Source organism: Neodiprion virginianus, chromosome 2, assembly GCF_021901495.1.
Source record: "Neodiprion virginianus isolate iyNeoVirg1 chromosome 2, iyNeoVirg1.1, whole genome shotgun sequence".
In the NCBI taxonomy this organism is placed as follows: Eukaryota; Metazoa; Arthropoda; class Insecta; order Hymenoptera; family Diprionidae; genus Neodiprion; species Neodiprion virginianus.
This window is the reverse complement of record NC_060878.1, coordinates 28,175,527-28,199,438: the sequence shown is the minus strand read 5'-3', so window position 1 is coordinate 28,199,438 and position 23,912 is coordinate 28,175,527. Positions and strand designations below refer to the sequence as shown.

Sequence of the window (23,912 nt, the reverse complement as noted above, 5' to 3'; positions counted from 1 at the left end):
GTTAGACGGTAGCTCAATACGTAACACGTATCGGTTGAAATTTTCCACTTACATTCAAGTGCGATGTACAATTTTTGGGATCTTGCGCACTTTGAAAATGAAAATGAAAATATTAAGAGAAAGTAAAGTACAAATAACTTGTATATAAATATGTATATGTATCGATTTATAGACCCCCAAGGGAATATGCCTCATAGAGTTTGAAACATACGATGTGTTATTCATTTCTGATCTATAAAACAGTTTCGCATCACTGATATTTACTGGACCACAAGTATTAACACTTGTTAATTAGCAAAAAATGTTGAATTTATGTTTCACTTTTTTTTTCTTCTTTCCCTAAAGCCTTGATAAGCTTTCATCCATAAGTTAAACTAGGATTCGAAGGTTACGTGGAAGAAATCAATTTCATTTCACAAATCGAAACAGGTCAAATTGAAAATCCGTTATAGCAGTTGCGAGATTATGATAATGGATATCTTGCCAACAAATTTCAGTCTTGTGCGTTTACACTTTGTACGCTGAAGTGTGAAATATAATGGCTCCCCTGTATGCGTTTACATAAAATGAAAAAATACTTTGATTCTTTAAAACGAAGAACAAACTGTGACGAAATTATCAAAGAACGAAAACGAAGCTTATAATTATATACTGCAATCAAAGAAACTTTACCAACCGATGAATTGTTTTCGAAAGCCCTGACAAACTTTTCCACGCAATGATCACTGTTACAACCCCTTTTAAAATGATGAGTCTTTTTTTTTTTTTTTCTTTTTTCTTGCAATTATTTTTCAACTCCCTTTACAAGCCTTGACAAACTTTTCCACGCAAATGATAATAATTTTTATAACGCTTTAAAGTAATGAAATACTTTTTTTTTTTATTTCTTCTTCTTTTTCGTAATAATTTGTCAACCCCATCCTTCATCCAACCCTCCCCGCTCTCTCAGCCATGCCGTGATTAAGTTTAACCTTTTTTCACGCCTTTCCCACAGTCGTCGACTTGATTTCAATTTAATCGAACGGCTGCGGCCGTTACGCAGATTCTTTGCTGCGAATTTTTGCCGTCAACTTTTTTCGTCGATATATTACACGCCGATCAATTTGCCGACAAACGAATCGGCCGACTTGTTGCGATACGAGTAATCAAAAAATTCACACAATTTAACCGACGTTTGCAATCCGTTCGAAATTGCAACGTCGTGTGTTTGGCAAAATATTTCGGATCAACGTCAGCTGGAATCTCCGGCGGTACATCAGCTCTTTGCACACCGACGTGAATGATTATATTATTATACGAAACTAGGAAGAATACTTTCCGATCGATTAACGTCACCTCTTCTTTCCCGTATAATTGCAGGAGTTAATGACGAAGAGTAAACGTCAAGGATGGCGTCGCTTGCTGATCGGTAGCATCGTCGCTATCGTCGTAATCGCTCTGATAATAGCGGCGGTGTTTCTCCTAACCGGCAGCCCCGCCGATTCTTCATCCGATTCGCCATCAGCCTCGGGAATCACTCTCGAAGAATGGCTCGGAGGATCCCTCGCTACGAAGAGTTTCAACGGCACCTGGCTAAGCGGTAAGTTGCCTATTAATAAATATAGTCAAACTGTTACTCCAGGATCGAACGAAACTCGGGTGAAAAAATCGAGCGCAAACCGTTACTTGTAATTGTGCGTTTTGTTTTTTATATGAAAAAAAAAAAAAAAAAAATAATGTAGGAAAAACGCAGCTACAACGCAGGCTGCTGCACTCTCATCGAATATATATATATATATATATATATACATATATATGGATGGAAAATGGTCGGAGGTCGGCCTGCACGGGATCAATTATGGTAGTTGATGAGGTTCACGGTGGGCTGCACCCTTGCCTAATTGAGGTAATAGACTGTGCGGTTTCCATATGTGCGTTTACGTGATAAACCGCACAGTTCCATCGGATGCTGCAGTAACGACGACGAAATAGCGAGGCGATGGCGGATGAAGAGGAGGAGGAGGAGAAGGGTTTGCAACCCAGGAAACCGGAGCCGAAGACTCGGCTTCTGCAACGCACCGACACCAACGCCAGTCTGCGAAACCAATTTTGCCCGGTATTAACGCCCCCGCTTATGGGTATAATCGTGAGCTAAATCTGCAGGCCACCTACCCTAATCGGCGTATGGATATGTCTATATATATATATATATATATACATACATACACACATGTATGTGCGTGTCATTGTGCTTATTCAGAAATTTATACAACGCCTCGCGTTGCCGGATTATACATGCCGAATGTACGCGTTGTGTATGCCTCGGTGAATTATATCCGTACAATGCGAAGCTACGGTATCGGTATTATCATATGCGTGATCCCGTAGACCTGAATATATTATACAATTATCTGTACCGTCGATTTGGCGACAAAATCATCACCGGTCACTTTCAGGATTATATTATAATTGCCGTTTAAAAGGAAAAAAAATAAAATTATTCTACAGTCAAGGACGGAAATCTATAATTCTTTTATTTATATTGTTCGGAGACGGTCGGACGTTGAGTATTTATCGAAGTATTATATTTGTTGGTTTACGAAGATCGTTTTGAAAATATAAATAAGGAAAATATCGGTATTGCAAATAATAAATTAGATGCCGATGCTTCGTTTGAAATCGATTTAAGATTGTTAAAAATCTTAATTTCACTCCGTGGTAGTATAGTTTATTCAAAATATATTCTACTATTTAACTACAATAGATTGTTGTTTGTTTATTTATTTATTTATTTTGTTTCAATAATTCGTTTGATATTGCCAATTTTTTGATGATAAACAATATCGGTGCAGTGTTAGAAAATTAAACATTTATCTATGCAAACGTAATGAAAAAAGGGTTTCAGCGAATTAAAAGAAAATTATTTACTCAATGAAATTAGCGATCGCAGAACGAGTTCGATCGAATACGCTGCATATATTTTTACCAATTTTGAAGCGATTTGAAACAGATCATCGGTATCTCCGAGCTTCTGATTATAATTTCAGTATTTTCTATTTTTTTTATCTTTTAAGAGATTTTCGAAGCTTACCTACCGACCACGTAAGCAAATCGTCTTTCACGCTATTTTTATTCTCCCGAGTAATAAAGTCAGTTCAAACTTTTTCATACCACAGAGTTTCGCAGTTGTGCTTGCGGACTCTTTAAGAAAAGCTCGGAAAATTGACAGAGGCACTCTGAGATTACGACTCGTTACTGCATAGCTGATTCCCATATTTCCGTTATTTTTTCGCCAACTTTTACGCAAACGCGGTCATAAACCGTATCTGTCCGTAAAGTTTGAAGCGATTTTGTCGCCCGGTTGAGAGGGAAAAAGTATAAAATACGATTTGCTGAATTTGTCTTCTATAAAATCGGAACTCCCGGTATTCTCTTATATGAGGTAATGAAACAAGGACGATAATTTCCTCCCCTTGTTTTTCCCAAATACATATGCCAATTTCCCGGTTATACGATTCGGATGGATTTCGGTAACGAGATACCGTTTTACGAATCCGAAAAAAAAGAAATTAAAACAAATTTTAAAGAAATAAAAAACAATCCTCGGAGCAAAAAAAAAAAAAAAAAAAAAATTACGACGAATAAACGAACGAATCCTTCGTGTCCGCGGATTGAACGCGAAGCGAGGGAATAAATATCGCGATTCACGAGCCCGCAGACCTATTTCGCAGAGAATGAGACGAGGGTAGGTAGCGATTTTTTAAATAAACATTTACAAGGCGTCACCCTGGGTAATGGCAAGGATTAAACGAGGGACTGCAAGTACGGATGAATCGACTCGTGACCCCTGGGTTCTCATTACCGGATCTTTTCGAGACGATATATATTCGAGAAAAAGGTGTAGGTATAATATTTAACGAACCCTGATTAAGCCCCCCGCCCGACCTGAGGTCGCCATTCATTCAGAGTCTTCGGCTAGATCCGTGATTTTTTTCTTCTCCATTCCTTTCTTTCTGTATCGTAGAAAAATCTTTTCCTATAAAAATTTCCCCTCGCCTCTGTTATTCATTCTTCATCTCTCACGGTATAAGGTATGTAACGTATTAGGGTGTTGCAGAAAAATTAATTGCGATTTTCCACCATGGCAACACCTAAAAAGTTCGTTTAGGTTAAAAGAAACGTTCTGTCAAAAGATGAGTTTTCTATGCGTTCAATTGATTTTTCACTTTTACATACATTTTTTTTGAATCTATGAAACGTCGTGGATAAAAATTCTTTTTTATTGCTTACATCAATCATAAAATCAATTTAAGTTAATTTTTGGTCTCCAATTGATGTTTGAGGAGTGTATCTCAGAAATTTTTCATTATTAATTCAACTTCATAAAATAGTTATAATTTAATATGATCTTTTATGTTAGGAGAATAAGATTCCCGGTTGATGTATCGTTGTGCTATGGATCGTGATCTTTGGTTTGAATACAAATGTCAGGAGTGAAATAATAATAATTGAAGTGCTACAACGTGTATCATCAAAAATTCAAAAAAAAAAAGAAAAACTGTTTAAAAAAAAAAGTGAAAAATGAAACGAAAGCAATCTTCCACATAAGGTAGAAAACTCTTCTTTTGACGAAAATATTCTTTCAACCTGAGCAAACTTTTTAGGATGTGCCACGGTGGAAAATCGTAAGTTATTTTTTTTCTGAAACACCCTAGTATGTATATTATATAATCTTGATGCATATTTCACCCTATGTTAAATACGGGCAGACGTTTAAATTTGCCGCAAAGTACAAACTGCGGTGTCTTAGTCCGGCTCTCTTAACGTCGGGGCGAAGAAAGGGTTGGTGTTCACCTCGGGAAAACTTTTGCCGACACCGCACTTCCATAAATATAATAAAGACACGGGGCTTTGCAGAGTTTCACCCCCCGTTGAACCACCCCCCTCCCCCAAGGTATAAACCAGCCGCGTCCCTGCTCTACTAGGCTTCGTCGTTTTCGTATAACAAAAGTGAAAACCGCTGCTTCGCGAGTATTTCTCCTTTCCGTGGAAGAGACGATGATGGGAGAGACGAGCAGCAGGTGAGTCGGGGTGAACTCGAGGGGAGAAAAAAAGACCAACCTAAGAACCCGGTTACGCTCGATTGCGTGGGATCTCTTCCTAGATTTTTCGACAAAGTGAAACGGGCCGTGCAGGGAAAGTTCTAATTCTTATTGCATAATTTTCGCGTTCGAAACCACCACCCCTTACTTTCTCTCACTTCCTTCTCCATCCGCCGGCAAGTTCACCGCGAATCGGGCGACGATCCCCAGGGGGAGATTTTCATTCCCAGGTTTCCCGAATTTCCCCCCCCCCCCCCCCCCCTTCAAGCCCCTTCAAGATGTATTCCCGTGGGGCTGGAGCCGCGACACTTGCCGATGATACGCCCAGATGCTCACGATTCTACGAACCATCTCTCTCTTTCTCTCTCTCTTTATCTCTCTCGCGATCTTCGACGACGACGGCGAGTTACTCCTTCCTCGGCGTCATTGTTATCTTTCGGTAACAGGTCCCTCTGGGTCTCAGCGACGATTCTTCTTCAACCTCATAGCCACGCGGCTCTTTTTAATGCCTGTATAGATTCGTACTGGTGTAGAAATTTTGGAGCTGTCGACACCTTCGAACGTTATATAACGCGAAATTTATCACCTTCTACGAATGAACGTATTTTTTTATTTTTTTTATTTGTCCCTGCTGTAGACTTTTCTGTCAAATCAAATACAAATTTTTTTCGTTGTATTTTCACTTTTCATCGAATGAAAATTAATTCATGTCGTATAAGCGGTTGAATGAAACATTAATACATGACGCGTTCGTTTTCTTCTTTTTTTTTTTTAATTGTAGTATGTCATTCCAATATTGAATTGAAAGATATGGCTGCTACAAGGGGGAAAAAAACAGAAAATAAAATCGAACCTGACGAATTGGACGAGAAAACTTTTAGTACGAAACAAAGCGCAGGATTTCGCGGTTATTCGAAGGCCGGGATTCGGTCGATCCGTAGGTTCGAAACTCCACTGACTGGTGTCTCGATTCTAATATTTATGGCACAAGTAGGCAGCATGTATGGCGGATCATCGAAGGGTAGAAACTACCCTGTTTCGCGGTTCGGACCCGTATTGTCCCAGTTAATGAATTTTCAATTTCATTTCGGTCGAATCCTGGTTAAGTAAAAGGTTTCGCCGCGATTGAGCCGTACTCTAGTTTTACCGAAACGCACACTTATCTTGAAATGATTTAAATTAACTAAAATAAGAAACTGCGTGGATGTAGACGAATATATTGCTTGTTTAATAAGGGAACCCGAGTATCTAGGTAGCAATTTTTTGAAAGGAAACGTTTTTCTTTTCTTCGAAGCGAGGGTGAAACAATCCGCTGATAATCGAATTTACTCTTCTATTTCCCTTTTCACGAAAACCAAACTCGGTGAAATCAGTTTCGTGTCAAGTGCGGATGTTTTTGAATGTCTTGTTTACTAAGAATTGCCAAAAATAATCGATTATTTTTCACTGCCACGAACGATGCAATACGAATCAATTTGTGTGACTAAAGTATCGATTATTATTATTGTTTTACTTACCGAGTAACAAGCGAATGATAAATGAATATTTTCACATGAAATAGATAAACATTTCGAATGAACTTATAAATTATCAAAAAACATTTCCGCTATTAAGACTTTAAGAAATTTCGGTTCCATCGATTATTTTTAGCTCAGGGGCCATCGCTATCATTTATACGTGCATCCTATTTTTGCGGTACGCTTTATTTCGAGATTCGAATAGGCTTAGAAAGAATGGAAATATGGAAAATCGGGGTTCTCAACGGTTGATTGATTTCTACCGAAGTGAATTGCAGGAATATATATCTGCAGGCTACGGATTTGCTCGATTCGGATCGTCGAATATTTGACAACGGAAGTGAGGAAGCTAATATCCGGCGAGCGTAGTGTTTTCCTGAATACTCGGTATGCGGCGGTCGGATTTTGTGCGTCATGAATGCACGCCTATAATACGCGTATTTCCAGTCCACCGGTCATTCCTCAATCCGGCCGATGATTCGGCGACGCTGCATCATCCGAATCGCGCTGTCCTGTTCAGATTGCGAGTGAAATTCACCAATTTCCGGCCTATCTCGGCGACGTTGCGAAAGGATCGGCTGAACCTTTTACACAATATGCTTTGTTAATTTCAATCCATTTGTCCCAGGCGAGAGAGAAAATCCATTTATAAATGGTACACGGAAGGCGAAAGAATGTAGGAATAACGTTATCCCTCCTCCTGTTACATTCATTCTCGTTCTTATTCTCGTTCTCTAACTTTTCAGGTAGTGAAATTCTATTCCAAGACGAAAGTGGAAACTTGGTGATTCGCAACGTGACCTCGGGTACTTCGAGGACAATACTAGAAGTAACAAACATGGTGAGTAGATTTTTGCAGCAGGCCTTTCGCACAAAGAGACTCCTTTGAAGAAAACTCACCCTCCGGCTCCGGGATTCATTCTCTCCGGATCTCTGCGTATATAGACATATACATGCATGTGTGTACATACACAGGCACACCTCCGTATATGTACATATACTTAATAGATCCGAAGCCATGAAGAAAACTTGGCGTTAAAAATTCCTTTGTTGAATTTTCCGCCACGGTATTTCTCCAAGTCACTCCGTTCGCTATCTTCCCTTTAATGCCATCTCCTTCCTATCTTTCCTCGAAATTCTGAAAAACCTCTTTATCGCGCACCCACTTAATTTCGTATAAAAATTGAAGAATCAAGACGCGACTGCAGTTATTACGTAAAATCGTTAATCTTAATCGCGATTTCCACGTCTTTCCGCGTCGCGTTCTTTGTATTCGGAAGTGAATTTCCAGTATGATTTCCGCCCTTCCGCGGTCACATTGCAGCTTTGCACGGAATCTGTCCGTGAGCCAATCCCCTCGGCTGAGATGAGTTCATTTCTTGCCTCGAAGTGGGTGAGCACGGGTTGCATGTTGCCGAGGGGTGAAGGGGGCGGGTATTTCGAGTCCCAGCTGAACCCGCACTGTGACGTGAGCTTTAAAATAACCCCCCCAACCTCTACGTACACCGACCATTTCGAAAAGTTCCCACTGAACGGCGGTGAGAATCATCGTCTCGTAAAACCACTCAGCGTTATACCCCCATCTCGTTCACCCTTCTTGCTGCTTGCTCGTTTCTTGCCTAAGAAACTGTCTCTCTCTCTCTCTCCGTTACTTTCCTTACTTATGCACATGGCTGGGTTAAGAGACTCGATAAAACGCATTTGCTCGTATATTGTTGGTTAATTTTTAGAAGGAAAAAAAATAAAATAAAAATGACGGGTAATTCGGTATCTATAATAAGAGTTTTCAAACTCGCGTCTTGAACCGATGTACATATTTTTTGACTCGTGAAAAGTTGCGGAACTTTCGATACCGCGTATTATAATAACTCTGGATGACGATGAGCATGGACTGAATTTCTTGACGTTTATACGTTACGTTGGGGTGGATAATTGGATGAACATACACAAGCCGTGGTGCATAACTCGAGGTACGGGATGTGGAAAAGAAGGAGAGAGACGGCTGTCGTCCGACTTGAAATTGTCTGTAAACTTCCGTCTAAAATCGTGATCCTTAACGGTATTACGCTTATTGTTTTAACGTCGAAAGTTGCAGAGTCCGGAGACCTCTGGCAGACTTTGCGGCACTTGGCCGTTCGCTACCCATGCAGGTATCTCTAAAAACGTTGTACCGTGTAGTGACAAATTGAATCAGCACAGCTTGAGTAATTGCTAACGGGTTTAATCATCGGCCAAACGTACTTATACACTTGGTACGTAGTCTGGTTCATCCTACACTACTCTAGGACTCGTATAAATATGTATTAAAATTTTTTAAATATCTACGTATAATATAGACTCGTGGAAAAAAAATATGGAGTGAAAAATAACAACAATTGTCGAATGGAATACACTTTATTTTGACAAAATGATTTAGAGTAGGGTATAAAAAATTAATATACTTGAAGTAAGATGATTTCGCTCTGTTTCCACCTCGTTGTTTGAGTTTTTGGGATACACGGTAACATATTTTTTGGAATTTGAAAAAATTAAAACTCCTTCTGTTTGTTCGGAACAACGGTTTATATTTACTAAAACATCACTTTCTACATCACGGGATGTGATTGGGGCGAAATGAAATTTGCACCGCTCTGCAAGTGAATAGGAAACGTGAATTTTACAGTATTGTTGTTTGCGTTTTTTGTGCAAAAAATTATACAATTAATTATACAAAAAATTATAGCAAAAAATTATACAGTTCCCTCCAGTTTTAATACCAAAAATTATGAACTATTGACTATTGCAATTTTCGTGTAAGAGTATGAAAAATATAAACTACATTTTCTGGCTCTAATCATCGTACTTTATCTAGAAAACCAAATAACGAATGAAATCGATGTATTTACATATCAATCCGGGACCTAGTCGTAATTATAAAATTCCTACCGCTTATTATCGTTGCAATTTTGAGGATAAGCTTCACCTCTGACAACGAGACACCGTTTTTCAATAGTTTCAATCATTTTCCCGGTTTCCGTATTTACAAACCCGCCTGGCGGTGAATTACTTCTGGGACCGGTTCCTCTCTTGCTGCCGGGAAGTCGGCACACCGTGACCCGAAGCTGCTCCGGCATTGTCATTACACATTACGATTATTGCCCTTCCTATTATGATCATTACCATTGTGATAAATTACTGCAGGAACGCACCGCCGCAACCATGCGTCGAGGAAATTGAAGAAATTTGATTACCATGATAGGAGATAGAAATAAAGAGATAGGGGCGCGGGAGGGAGGGGGAGCCGCCTTCCGCGATAAAGGTTGAGACGAAACCTTTTACCTTCTCGTAGTTATATTATATATTATCGTCATTTTGCCAAATTGCTGCGTACATTCAGCGAGCAATAAGGAAGCTCCGATAGTAACACGCCGCCTTGCAGGTATAGCAATTTTCTCTACGCGCCAGACCGTCTCGAGAATTTCCCTCCCGCCTCTTTTATTTTCCTGTCTTCACTCGTGTCTCGCCTTCTAAGTTCACCTCAAAGTTGATAAATTTTTTCCCACCCCATCTCACACTCGTTCTTATTACCTGCGCAGTATCTACGTTGTATACTTTTTTTTTTTTTTTTTCCTCAAGGATTTAAACAGAAGAAAATTTTATGGGTTTGGAAAAAGAAACATTTTTCTACGGAATATCGTCGAACGTTTTATAGGCATATACATATACCTAAGCGTTTTACCCTTCTCTCAAGACTCGAGGGAGACAATTAGTAGAAACGCGAAGAGATAACGGTTACTTAATTGCTTAAGTGGGTAACTAAATCTGAGCAAGACAAAGATTACGTGTGTATATATGTTTTCTCTGGATTTTTTTTTATTTTTACTCGTTTTTTTTTCGCATTACGAGCTAAACGATATGGTCGATTAGCTAGCTGTGTTGTGATTTAATATTTACATTGAGAAAAATTAATGGCCATTTAGTTTTTCCTTGTAATTAAGGTATTCCTTTTACCTTGATTTCATTTCGAGGACGTTTGCAAAAACGTCGGGAATCCAAGAACTGAAAAACAGGTTTCCTTTAACGAAGGAGCTTGTTGTAATTTATCAGAAAAGTCGTTCTTGTCGTATTCTTGTCGGAAAGTAAATCGCCATTATTTTTAACGACGGTAACGCGTTTGTCCTAAATCGTTAGTTAAGCTTCGTCTATCTCGAAGAAAATTTCTCTTATCGCCATCCAGACCCGTGGAAAAGATTTTATTTTTTTTCACGTCAGACCGGATCCCACTCCTAAATTCTCCGCTGCAATTGGTTTTCGTTCAATCCCTTTTTCCAGAGACTTTACCACCCTTGAAATGTAACCGATTTCAGTCCGACCTTCAATTGTTCTGATAGTATTTCCTACGTCGTTTGCAGATCCTGGCTATCAGTTTCGACTACGAGATTTCGGCCGATCGTAACTACCTGCTGCTCGCTTCCAATTATCACAAGGTAAGAAATATCTCAAGTATTTTTAGTGTTGATATAAATAAACATATCTACGGAGAAAATCAGGATGCTTGTTTTATCGTCGGCATATCGAACGGGGAAAAACAAAAAATTTACATCAAGTATCGCTGTACCCCAATGTGGACTATAGTATTTTTTGGTATTATTGCAAAGTGGCTTACACGTTATGGAATTTCGATCCCCGGTCAAAAGTGGGTTGAATTTTTTTTAGCCCCGTATCGTTTATGGGCAACTATTTTCCACGGAATAGGTAGGCGGATATGATTCACCTGTTGGGCCGAGTTCTACCGACCGCGAATCCCAATAAGTGGCCAATAAACCGTGTTATACGATAAACGACTTCGTTGGAGCTAAGAATTTTCCTCAAAAGTATGAACGAACCGCGAATTCCTTCTTCTTTTATCCCTCGTACCGCGGTGAGAAATTGAATTTTCTTCTTTCACTTATCGTCGTTTGCGAAAATTCTGTCACAATTTATTTTCACTTTTCTATTTTCCATTTTCTCGCCTCTCGACGTCGAGGTAATAGTGTGTTTATAAAATCGAATCGGATACTATTATACGTAGACAAACGTCAGCGGGTAAAGGAAGATAGATATGTATCGGTTTTATCATCCAAGTTCAAACGTCAAGAACTTTGGTAATATTTGCTTACGGTTTAGCGACGTAACGGCGTTCCTAGCTGCAGGCACATACTTTGGAAACGTGTTTCTCTTGGCTCAGGGGCAAATAGAGTTTTCACTTGGAAACTCCCAAGCTTTTAGTCAAGGAGGCAGGATTCCGTGTACCCAGCAACATCGAACGTAATTTCCAATCCTACTTTCAAACATTTTCTCTTCATACTCCAAACCATGATTGACGAAACATTTATTCCAAACATTTTCGAAGTTTTGAGATGACACTATCCGCAAGGCGAAACATCCAGTTTCGTCTCTTGTGTATCACGTAACAATCATTCTTGACCGCGACATGTCCCGTACGTTAAATCGAAAAAACCTTAATGTCGAGTATACTTCGGATCGATCATATTCCACCGCTTTGGCCACAATGAAACTAATATCCCCGAACAATGATCGCCCGTCGTAAATTACCGGCGTCTACGCAGCTACGGATAGGCCAAAATATCTTCTCCCAACTCTCCGAGAACTTGTCCCCCTAATTTGGCACTAACAATTGGAAGTACTCTGACCGAATAATAATAAGAGCCGAAACTCAGCCTCGACTCGGTAGCAGTTTCTATATACGACATCCGACTCACGGAAACGACAGTTGGAACATTTGTGCTTTGATTGATTTCCCCGGCGAAACACGCTAATTACAAAATGGGTATTAAACACGTCGGTTAGAACGGGTAGACCTCAATTGTCCGGATCACGACCAATGGCGCGTCTTCCGGCTGGTTCGTAATTACACGCCTATCCCCATGTGCGTCCTGGTAGTCAAACATCACGGATCGATGAGAATCTCAAACTCCGGTCATGTTCTTCTTCGGCACTCGGTAAGTGGCCCGCAGACATTCGGATGTGTCGTTCTTCGACAAAGGAACAAATCGAAAGTCGGAGCCAAGCTCTCTGAGCTTCTTCTTCTACAAAAATTCCTGCCAATGTCATATTTACACCCAAGTATATACGAGCTGTTCACTCGAGTCAACCATCGTAACGTTCCATCGCATCCTTCGTTCTCGCAAAACCTGTAGCCAGTCGTTCTTCGACCATTAATCCCGCTTCGGCGGTTTGTCATACAGAATCTGATATAATTGACCCGCACGGCAAATATTCCCACAATATACACGACATTGGTCGTCTGTATATTCATCTATCTATCCGTCTGTCTATCTAACTGTCTATCTGTCGGTAATGAAGGTACGTCACAGGACCTGCAGGAACGGAACATGTGGGCACGACCGGATCGTGCTGTCGCCAGACATTGTCACTGCTCGATCCCTTTCCCATGGGCATGTATATGGGAGGGATTAGCCGTTTGACTGGCTCCACGCCGAAGGCGAAGCTTTCGCACCGCGGATTTGCCGCAGTGCTCTGTGGCAAACGGCAGTACGTTGGGTATTACCACTAGCAATTCCGCACCGTCTGACCAACACCGGCAGCCCGCCACTCTCCCACACCATGTGCGGGTGTAGTGGGATATACGTGCCTGCATTACGGACTCGGTGACCGTTCCGCAAGCTCTCTTCGTCTCCCTTCTGCTCGTGTGGACCAGTCGATACAAATTCGTTCAATCGGCCGAATCCTCGCCTGTGAAAAGCACCGGGATCTTTCAAGGAGACCATGGACGACGCGTTGGACTCCTGTCGGGTACGCCGAGTTCAGGACAATTATAACTTCGATCACTCCGTACTTTTAATCGTGTTGTACATAGAAATCGCTTTTCAACTTTTCAATTCTACGACCCGATACACGAGTATTAATTATAAAATGTTCTTTTCACCTTTCAAGTTTTCCTCCGTTGCTCGAAGGCTCTTGGAATCCTGCATGACGGAATTCTTGTAAACGTAGTTTTGAAAAATGTTCGCTATTTACAAACTTTATCCGATTACTGATCTTTGTTAAACGCGAACAATTTTTTGATGCGTTGAGAACGCGCTCCGCCTTGGCTTGATTTCCGATTCGCAAAATGCATATTTACGCTTGTCGAGCACACGCTCGGCTAATTGATTGCACTACGACGTGATAGATCGCGTTTACCGATGAGCGTAGTAAAAGTTTCCATCCACTTCGTAGAACGAGCAGCAAAAACAGTGCGACGTTCTGTTTGCTCGGGGTAGGTATAATCCTGGATTTCACGGAATGAGAAGAGCGTCGCGTGTCAAAGGACATTCGTGATCATGCCAGGATCCTCCCGTGTTATAAATATTTCTTCGCCTCGGTTCTACCGGCCGGCACGAGTGTTCGTTTTTCGTAATTTCCTGGATTGTCTAGACTCCGGACTGCGATACGTTTTCCCGGACTCTTCGTGCGTTTGTCATCATTCAAGGCGGGGCGACACGATACGGATGAGATGTCGGAAGGATGTGGCGGGAATCGAGGATCTGGCTGGGGCTGTAGGGCATGGAGCTGTAAGGGTGGCTCATCGAATACGTGATGCTGTCGAACGGGGAACCGTTTCTGTTTATTTTCCTAACTGTACGAACCAGAATCTGGATTCTGACGGTGACACGGCGGAGGGCGAGAAGTGGCGTTGTTTGAATACCAACAGAGGTTTGAACCTCGAATAGACAATGGGGCTACCGCTTGCTAGGCCTGTAGCTGCAATTTAGATACGGTAATGATATTGCTCCATTAAGTACCTACCTTACCCGGACTACTCGCTCCCTCCGCTATCTTCAAAGACAATTATCGCGCATCCCTTCGATCCGATGCCTCTAAAGCCGAGCTTGCCCGATAACCGAATTCACGACGCTTCGCTCAGTGTTCATCGTGTTCTATCCATCGAACGGCCATCCCTCAGGCTCGTGTCTCTCGGAAAAAGAAATATCAATGTTTAACCAACGAGTTTTAATATTGCTAAGAGTTTTTGCCTAGTAAGTGTACCGGGACAATCTCTTGAAACTTTAAAATCAGCCGCGCATGCGCGAGTTTTATCGGCTGTTCGCGCAGGCTGGCCATCCCGAATTTCAGCTGTCAAACTGATTCCGGCGGCAATGTAGTCGATACGAATTTTCGAGGTTAGAATCTAAAATAATTGAGGTAGTGACTCGGAAAGGTTTGGGGAGCATTTGTTACTGGGTCGGAAAGTTGATTCTTCAGAGATCGGTCGGAATTCAATGCTTATTATGCTCTTTGAAAATTCAAACGTACAGATTTTTCGTAGGTTGGCCCGCCTGCATCGCAGACAAGAATATCGCTGCGGAAAGATTTCGCCGACCAATGACATTGAATTATTTGGCGCATGCGCGGTTGATTTTCAAGTTTCAAGATATTGTCCCGGTATGATAATTTTTCAATAAATTTTGTAATTTTCTAACCGAACTACGTATGCAGTGTCGGGTCTTCGGACTAGCTGGAAAAGAAACGAGGAAAAATGAAATGTGAATAAATCATCTCAATTTTCTACCAACACAAAGCTGTCTATTACCGGAGTTTGTGCACCGGGTACAAATCGATATTTTTACCAGTCATTGCTTCAACTGTATTGGAATTTTTATTTATTCATTTTTTAATAATTCTGACGCTGATCAATCGACGCGGTATATAAAATATTTTTCACCCACTTTCTCGCAATTTTTCGAGAATTGAAAATTCGGGGTAAAAGAGGCATCGCGAGAAATTCTTGCTGAGGGTTAGAGACGGTGAAAATGAAAAAAGTAAGGGTCTAAAGGGTGCCATCCTGTGCTGCAGATGTAAACGAGCGATAAAAGAGCGGGAAAGAGATTCAAGAGAGAGAGAGAGAGAGAGAGAGCGAGAGAGAGAGAGAGAGACGGCAGTCCGGAGGATTCCCACGTTCGAATTAGTGAAATTCTTTGAAAATATTTTTCGCCGTTATCTCCGGGACCTGTCGCTTCGTTTCGAGGAAAATGCGATTACTGTCAACTTCATATTACGCGTCAGGATAAAACGAGAAAGAGAAATGAAACTGTAGAAGGATTACCGCTGAATGTGTACGAATAATTTTAATCCCGGTGATCACTCGCGATTAAACGAAGTCACGTTTCCTATTGCCTGCATTTTTCCTTCACCACTCGCAACTTTGTTTTATTATTCATATTGTTTTTTCATCCTCCCTGGTCACCCCTCCCCCCGAAGTCGTCTTCTTTTTTTCACTCTCCGTTTCTTTTAACTTTGTTCAAAGCATTATAAATGCTTTTCCAATAATCCGTTGAAGCCAACAGCTGCGGGGATCTCGCTTTAGAGGCAACGTGTTAGAAAATTGAGCAAATCAATTTCAAAGTCAAAACTTTTCGCTTCGGATTCTGAAATGCGTACATACTCATATATACGCGCCTCCGCACACAAACACACACTGCATATACATATATACAATGTATATGTGTGCACGTATATCCTTTCTCACTTTTATCTTTTTTCTTCGCGAAATGTTATATTACTCGAGGAGGATCCTCCCGCGTCCGGTAATTTTCTTCTTATACTTTTTAAAACTACCCTACACAGCACCGACCCGTTACCGCCAGCTGGATGTGGTACTTCCATTATTTATTTTCTTTTTCCTTCTGCTTCTTATTTATTTATTTATTTTTTTTTTTTTATTCCCACTCATTTGTTTCCGTAACTATCTCGAACTGCTTGCCCCGAAAAAATTTCACCCCGAAGACGAAAATTCGGTAAGGCAAACGAGGCTGGTGTTTCGTTATACTTTCGAAACAAGTTTCAATGGCTTTTTTTATCACCGTTGTTACGGGTTTTCAGGGTCGCTGAAATCGCTTGAAATCTTCACCCATAAATCGCGCGGTATGCGCTTATAACTTTGGTATCAATCAATGCAGGCACTACGCTTCAGAGCCTCCGATGGATGAGACCGCCCTCTTTTACATTGAAAATTTGATCGCGGACCCGGACCTATTCATTTGCCGGAATGACCTTTGGGCGCGGTTTCGCACCGTCACCCTTTTTCTCTCTGTTCGTTTTCTTTTTTTCCATCACGTTCCGACAACGGAAACGGATTTTGAATAGTAGGAAACCTGTTACCGTGCGATTCGGTGCGGTCTATTTTCCTGGACAATCACCCTGCACTCAAACAGCAGTAGTGGTAGTAGTAAGTCGCCATCGACTTCCGTTTTCAACAACTTCCGATCAACCGCGATTACGAAGTTGCTGCGGGTACGAGGTGGGAAATAATAAGTTTAAAACTTGCCGCAGCGATTCTATATACCCGTAGAGTCGTCTCAATTTCTATCTGCCCATTTCCATTCAACTGAAATTCAACCAAAACCGAGAATCTATTTCCTTCGTATTTCTCACTACCAGGTTTGATCGGCTCAAATAACATTTTACGAAAAAGTTAGTTTAACGCATCTTTGCCATATATATATTACACTCCGGAGATCAAATACGACTGTTTTTTCCTGCATGAAAAATCCATTAGCGGGTATAACCGCAAACATATCTCTGTTCCTTTTTTTTTTTTTCACTCTCAACTGAATAATCATTTCAGGGTTTCACACATGACCGAGCCCAAAGTTTTTATACCATGTAACGTAGGAGTAGAATTCATTACGTTGAAAATATATGTTTTTCTTTTACAGACATTTGTACAGATATGTTCGTTGAATTTTTTGAAATAATGCAAATCTCCAAATCCTGCAAGAAAATGAACAATTAATATTTAATAACTACAGCAGTGGTTATCTTAGTTTCAGAAATTTCATCTTATATCTCTAACTTTCTTCTATTCTTCGCAAACTCGGTTTCATTGACTTCTCCCGTGTAATATCAAGTTTTCAATAAACAAGTTTATCCCATGCTACACCGGAGTTTTCTATACAGTTATACAGGGTTGAATTGAAAGTTGACATTCCACCGCGATGAACAAAGTTTTCATATCGCTTCGACACTGCAGAATTTAATGAAAATCTCCATAGCTTATATTTATATATCCACGCTATTTTTTTTCCTGAATATCTCTCTGATTATCGTATTTGTATAAAATGACAGCTGTCGGTGGTATCGTTTGACGACAAGGAAACAAAAAAATTTGTCATCAAGGAGAGAAGAAGGTACCTCAATGATACGCGCTCTTTGTCACACAGTTGCGAAACGATGCGCTCTTGTAAATGATCTCACAATTTATCGGACGTGTCTCGATCCGTTCTATTTGCCCGTTCGGCCGTTATTAGCCATAATACGGATGCAGGCATAATGTGTAACACACATGGCGTGACCTACTCGATAAACCGAATGGGTGTCGTTGGTTACGCGAGCTTTGGGTAAATGTCGTCGAATACAAGTATATACGGGCCCATCTCGTTCAATTTCTCTCTCAGTGCATCTTCGATATTCCGTAATAATCCGTATTCCGCATCCTCTCGAACATAACCTTTCGACATGTCCAGCTTCCTGCTGCGCCCTCGAAAACGCCCAAAGGGTTTCCGGTCCGCGTCGCGAGTGATTTATGCAGTATCGTAGGACACGCGTGCACGCCTACCTTGTATACGTGCTTGCTTGTGTGTGTGTGTGTGCGTGTGTGTTTGTTTGTTTGCATGCCACCTCTGTCCCTACTCTAACTCCTCCGGGCACCACGGCAAATTTCCGATAGTTATACCTGTCCCAGTGATACAAATCAAAACCCGGTTCTACACAGCCATACTTGTTAGGTTGGGCCCGTTCCATTACATTTCGATGAATTGTTTGGCTTATGTGGTGTTGGAATTGGAATCGGTAAAAGGTTTGCTCCCGTCTAACGAAACTCAGTTTAATTTCAAGTTAGCGACCGTGAGGGATGCATGAAAGAAGAATTAGTCGATTTCGGTTGTTATAGAATTGTTTATTGGAAAAGTTGTGTCTTCCGAGCCTTTGACCGGGCCTAACCGATCATCATCAGGTTACGGAACATAAATACAAACGAAAATTGTTTGGCAGGTGTTTATTCTTCATCTCTTAACTCTGACTCGAAGCTAATTTCAAGATTGATGACTTATATTCCAAGTACCAACATGTTTGTAGACATGTGTTTGTACAATGGTTTCAAGGTTAAGTTGCGTATGTATTATACGACTTTAAAATTACAAGTTGATATGATATATTCAATTTAACTAACCAAATTCCTCATTTAATACGTATGGTCAAGCAAAGATTTATTTGATCTCGGATACTTGTTTGATCGTTGACTTGCCATAAGCATCTAACAGACAGTAATAATTCTATATCCATTGAATAATTTTGTTGTTTGAGTATTAGTGTGATTTCACAGAATCCGTCATTAAATATTAGGCTGTAAATTGAAATTTTACCTACAAATGTAAACGTATGATTTAATTGTTTTTGAGCTGTTTTTATTTATCTCGGAAGGAGAATATCATGCCTCCGGATACAGATAGTCCGACCAGGAGGAATAAGAATGGAAAAAAATCCTACGGAAAATTTAACGAGTGCTCAATGATGGATGCGAAAAGCTCGGTGTGTATATGCTCGTTTCGTTCGATGAAGAGGTAGGATGGTGGTTTTTACGATCGATTTTCAATTTTCCATGTATATGCAAAACGCGCGAGCTGGGACACAGCATTCCATTAATTAGGGAAAAATCGACAAGCTCCGATATGCTTTCACGTGGATCCTCGAAAGCTCCTCATTTTTCAAAGCTCCGAGGAGCCGGGGGCTTCGTACCGGTCCCCTTAATGGAACCGGAGTAGGTATAACGTGACTCCGCACGTTCGGGAGAGAAACGTTATTACGGACACGCAGGCACGTAGCCTCTGTCCAGTTGACCCAAACCTCGGCACGTTACACCACCTCGCATAAATCCGCTGACAGTACCAGAGAAATTATCGTCCCATTGTCCACCTTGGGACCCCGGGCTTTGCCACGAGGACGACTTACGTCCCGCTCCGTTGGCCGCACGTTCCTTCGGGGGTCAATCCCGCCCCACGCACCCTGCGGAGGTAATTCACTCCTCGCTGCTCCTGCTGTATTAGCCTTCGCTCATGACGTGAAAGTGAAAAGTCGAAAGTTCGAGAGCCGAACGCAAGACAGCGGATAACGCGATGAAGAAGAAGGTTGGCGAACGAATGGAAGATGAATATTTCATTTCGGACAGTCTTGTTATTGAGATATCGAGGAGGGGGATTACACGGTCGGAATTGACAAACGGGGGGCCATTTGATCTAAGTCATTTTCGCAGGGTCCAACTTGGAGGATCGTCACCCGAAGCATACTGTCATAAACGAAGACTTTCACACTTGGAAACGAACGAATCGGTCAAATGATTATTATTCTATGGGTAGCGATGAGTTTTTCAATGAAAAACTAAAAAGGTAAAACATTCGTTCGTGGGCAGCGCAACGCAGCCGACTTGCAAAATTTCAGTCCACTCAGGGAAAATGCGTTGTTATTACCCTCAAAGTCTGAAAGCACTGCACGTTTAAGTGCGGTCTTTCTCAAGTTTGGCAAATTTCCAATGGAAATACCTGGTATCCAAGAGAGCTATTGGTATAAATCATGGGAGAACTGGCGGGTGGCGTGAACGCTCAAGTACCACAAAACCGCGCGCAGACTCTTCGCGGTCTATTGCTTTTGGTTTATAGGTACCCTATACGTCGATCGCTTTTCAACGACGGGGAGGGATGATCACGAGGAGATCGAACGATTAGATCGGATACCACAGCTTGGACCGGTCTGGGTATTAAAGGTACCACCGCCTGTATACGTCGGCGTTGAAAAAGCCTAGTTTTTTTTTTTCATTCAATTTCTGATCTCGGTCCGCTTCCCTTATCGAGCATCCCTATCGGAACTTTGCCGGACTCGGTACAAGCACGCCACCCTTAAGGATATAGAGCCTCCATAACTTCCCCGAACTTTCCGGGGTCAGTGATTACCGATATCTGTTTGAAACTTACAGTAGTATTTTCTTTATCCGACGTGTATTGCCTACAGTGTCTAAATCTGCAGATTCCTTCTCTGAGCTTTCCTGAGAATAATCCGTAACTTTTTTTTAGCTTCAGTTTCAGGGTGTGATGAAAGCTTTTGAAAATCTTTGTGGCAAGTTCGTCCTCCGATCGGAATCCTCCTCAAAATATTCCTCGAGTAAAATATCTGTAACAAGGTTAGCCGGGCTTGAATGCTTTTCGGCGAACGTTGGGATTAGTTTGAAAATCCTAGTTTGAAATGTACTTAAATATTTGAATATATCCAATCAGCATTTCACGACTTTCCGCGCGCAACTGCATCGCGAAAGTAGCTATGAATATTTTTTACTTTTAAAGTAGTCGTAAAAGAGGAATTCACCTCGGGATCTCGTATTCCAGACGCATATATCATTCATTCGTCGATCCATCCGTTCGTTCGTTCGTTCATTCATTCATTCATTCATTCATTCATTCATTCATTCATTCATTCATTCGGTCGTTCCGTTCGTCCGTTCGTCTTTCATCGATTCTAGACTCGTCGGAAACCAATCTCTAAATTGGTCCCAGTCAATACTGTGGAATAACGCGCAACTATTCTGGCTTTGATCGCGTACAAATTTCTCGGAAAAGAAGAGCTTTTGAAATTTGTCGTGAGAAATTGTTCGTTGCATAAAAAAGTAAAAAGACTAAAATGTTTCGCAACTGCGATGTATTATTCCATTCACGTTGCTAGATTCCAACGCGCGAATCCCTGGGAACACTTCACTTTGCAAGTAAATGCAGAGGATGTCAAATCTGTATGAATTTCCTTCCAACGCTTCCCTTCCCTTCCCATTTATTTTCCCCTTTATCTCAATGAAAGGTGGACCCCGGACAGAGAGAAGCCTGCCTACCTTATTTTGCCATCGAAAATGCCAATACAACGAAACCAATCACTCAGCTCTTCCCTCAGTATATAGCTGTAAGCGCGCACCCTTGACCTATCGCATAATATTTCATCACATCGGAGGAGGAGCACTTTCATTCGGCAATTCCCCCCCCCCCCCCCCCCTCTCTCCTCCCCCCGAGATTAATTACCACACGCCTTTAATTACACTCCAGGGACGCGTCGTTTTTCTAATTAATTTTACCCCGAGCCCACTCTGTTTCACCAACGGTATCATTTATTAGCCACTTTGAACATTATCTCAAAGACAATTGCTGGGCTGTTATTTTTTATTTTATTTTTTTTCCTATACTTTGTTATTTCTTCGCCAAAGTTTTTCTTTCCTTTTACTTTGTTTTTTCTGCTTCTTCGTTCATTTAAATCGCGAACATACGTTATAGGTATTGTTAAACGAAAAAGACTTATCGAACAACGGTTTATCATTGTTTTCCTGCTTCTGAATTCATACGAGATTACCGTTACCGTTTTGTGTTCCGCAGCTGTATGTCATATGTGGACCTGTTGTCGGAGTCTATGACTATCAGTTTTGACACGTTAATTGACACTTGCTGTCCGCGGTTGAAACATGGAGCAGCATATATATTGCGAAGCGGCGCGTTTTGCGGGGCCTGGGAATCGCCGATATTTCGTTATTTACACGAAACGATGAACCCCGATTTTACTTGGCTGCTATCGGTCGCCGCGTTAGCACATAAATTTGAATTCACCTGGATATAGAAGCACCGATACTGTCTATTATGCCCAATACCTAAACCGAAATCGGCGGCGCAGCCAGACTTTATACTATATACATGTATAAATATAAATATAAATATATATATACATATATTATATATATATATATATATATACATATACACAATTTATATAGCTACCCTCGTTACATAGCAGGGTATAATAACGTGATTTATGACTCTCTGCACAGAAAGAGTTGATGGAGGTAAAATAGCGTCACAGAATATCACCGTCGAGTCGAGAATATTATACACACACACACACACACATATATGTATATGCATGCATTTAATATGACATATAGATCGACGGTGATATTAAATTTGGCGTTTATCACTCCCCGGACAATCCGTAGAGATCCACGATTTAGATAAACTGCATTTCGAAGTAGTCGCGAAACGGAGAAAAGACTTCCGTTATTCGCTACCACGGTGAGAAATAAATACGAGAACTTGGTTAAGCCTTGATTTTAGGCTCGTGGGGGCCGTAGAGACCCCACGCATTTCATTCTTTTCTCAGCTGCTGGAGAAAAAAGCATCCAGTGTTGCTATTTCAATCACCTCTCAGGAACCTTCCAACAAAGCTGTTGTCTATGTTCGCGCGTTGTTTTCTCCATTCATTTCGCAGCCATAAGTTATTAAACTTCTTTGGGGTCTTCACGGACCCCACCGCGCGTACCGGCGTTACTGATAGTAGTGTGTAACGGGAAGAAATATTATCTGTGGTACAGAACTAAACATATTAAAGCCATTTCTTTTTTTTTTTTGGATCAATTGAAATTTTAACGAAAGTTAAAGATCGCACGAATGGCATAAAGTTGGAAACTTATAAATACTTATTTTTCTTACCACGTTTTCTCATTTCATTCGTCGAAAAAGGTGATTTTCTCGAGTCAATAAAAACGATAATAATTTATTGAGAAATTTTGCTCCGTGGATCATTTTGTTTTTCATATCTTCGTCTTGGCAACTATACTCAAAAAGAATCATTTTTATGCAAAGAAATAGTTTTGTTTTCTTTTTTCTTTGAAATTGTCCACAGTGGTCAAATTTTCAGGGTTTCGACTTCTGAGATGAAAATATTGTTTATTTACGATAAACGATGAAATTGAAATTTGCAACCCATAAATCCTTATTGTCAGATGCACAGACAACCATGATTTTCAGTACGAGATCTTTTATTTGTACGGCAGATGAAAATATTGCATTAACAAACGGGGCCTAACGAAGCGTTTAATATTGTGCGAATGAATTGAAAATTCGATGTATCTACTCGAGAGAATTCATCAGTTATGAACGAAGTAGGTATCATTGATTAAATGTGCAGGTAATTTCAGACGAAGGTCAAGTTTTTCGTATCAGGATTTTTGCCACGACGCGCTTGATACTGTTGGAATAAAAAGACAAAGGACGAAGCGATCCTGGAATTTGTTAATATACAAATTGTGAAATCCTAGCAAGTGGCCAAATCCTCTGCAGTTGGAATTTGGAAATTCCATTATAATGAATTCTGGCGTGACCTATAGTTTTACGAAATTTGACATCGACGTCGAACAAAGGGAACAAGTATTTGCAATTAGAAGACGTAATTAATTTCAGGTTGCCACAAAGTTATTACA

General features: G+C 40.8%; 1 protein-coding gene across 9 annotated transcripts in view; it reads left to right on the top strand.

Moving 5' to 3' along the window:
• LOC124297181 (venom dipeptidyl peptidase 4) overlaps positions 1-23,912 on the top strand; it is a 216,837-nt gene that overhangs the window by 161,168 nt on the left and 31,757 nt on the right. For all 9 annotated transcript variants that reach the window (XM_046747911.1, XM_046747912.1, XM_046747913.1 and 6 more), the window contains exons 3-5: positions 1,360-1,579; positions 7,345-7,439; positions 10,990-11,064. In XM_046747911.1, coding sequence (XP_046603867.1) covers positions 1,360-1,579; positions 7,345-7,439; positions 10,990-11,064 — 390 coding nt within the window. The remainder of the gene's footprint in view (positions 1-1,359; positions 1,580-7,344; positions 7,440-10,989; positions 11,065-23,912) is intronic.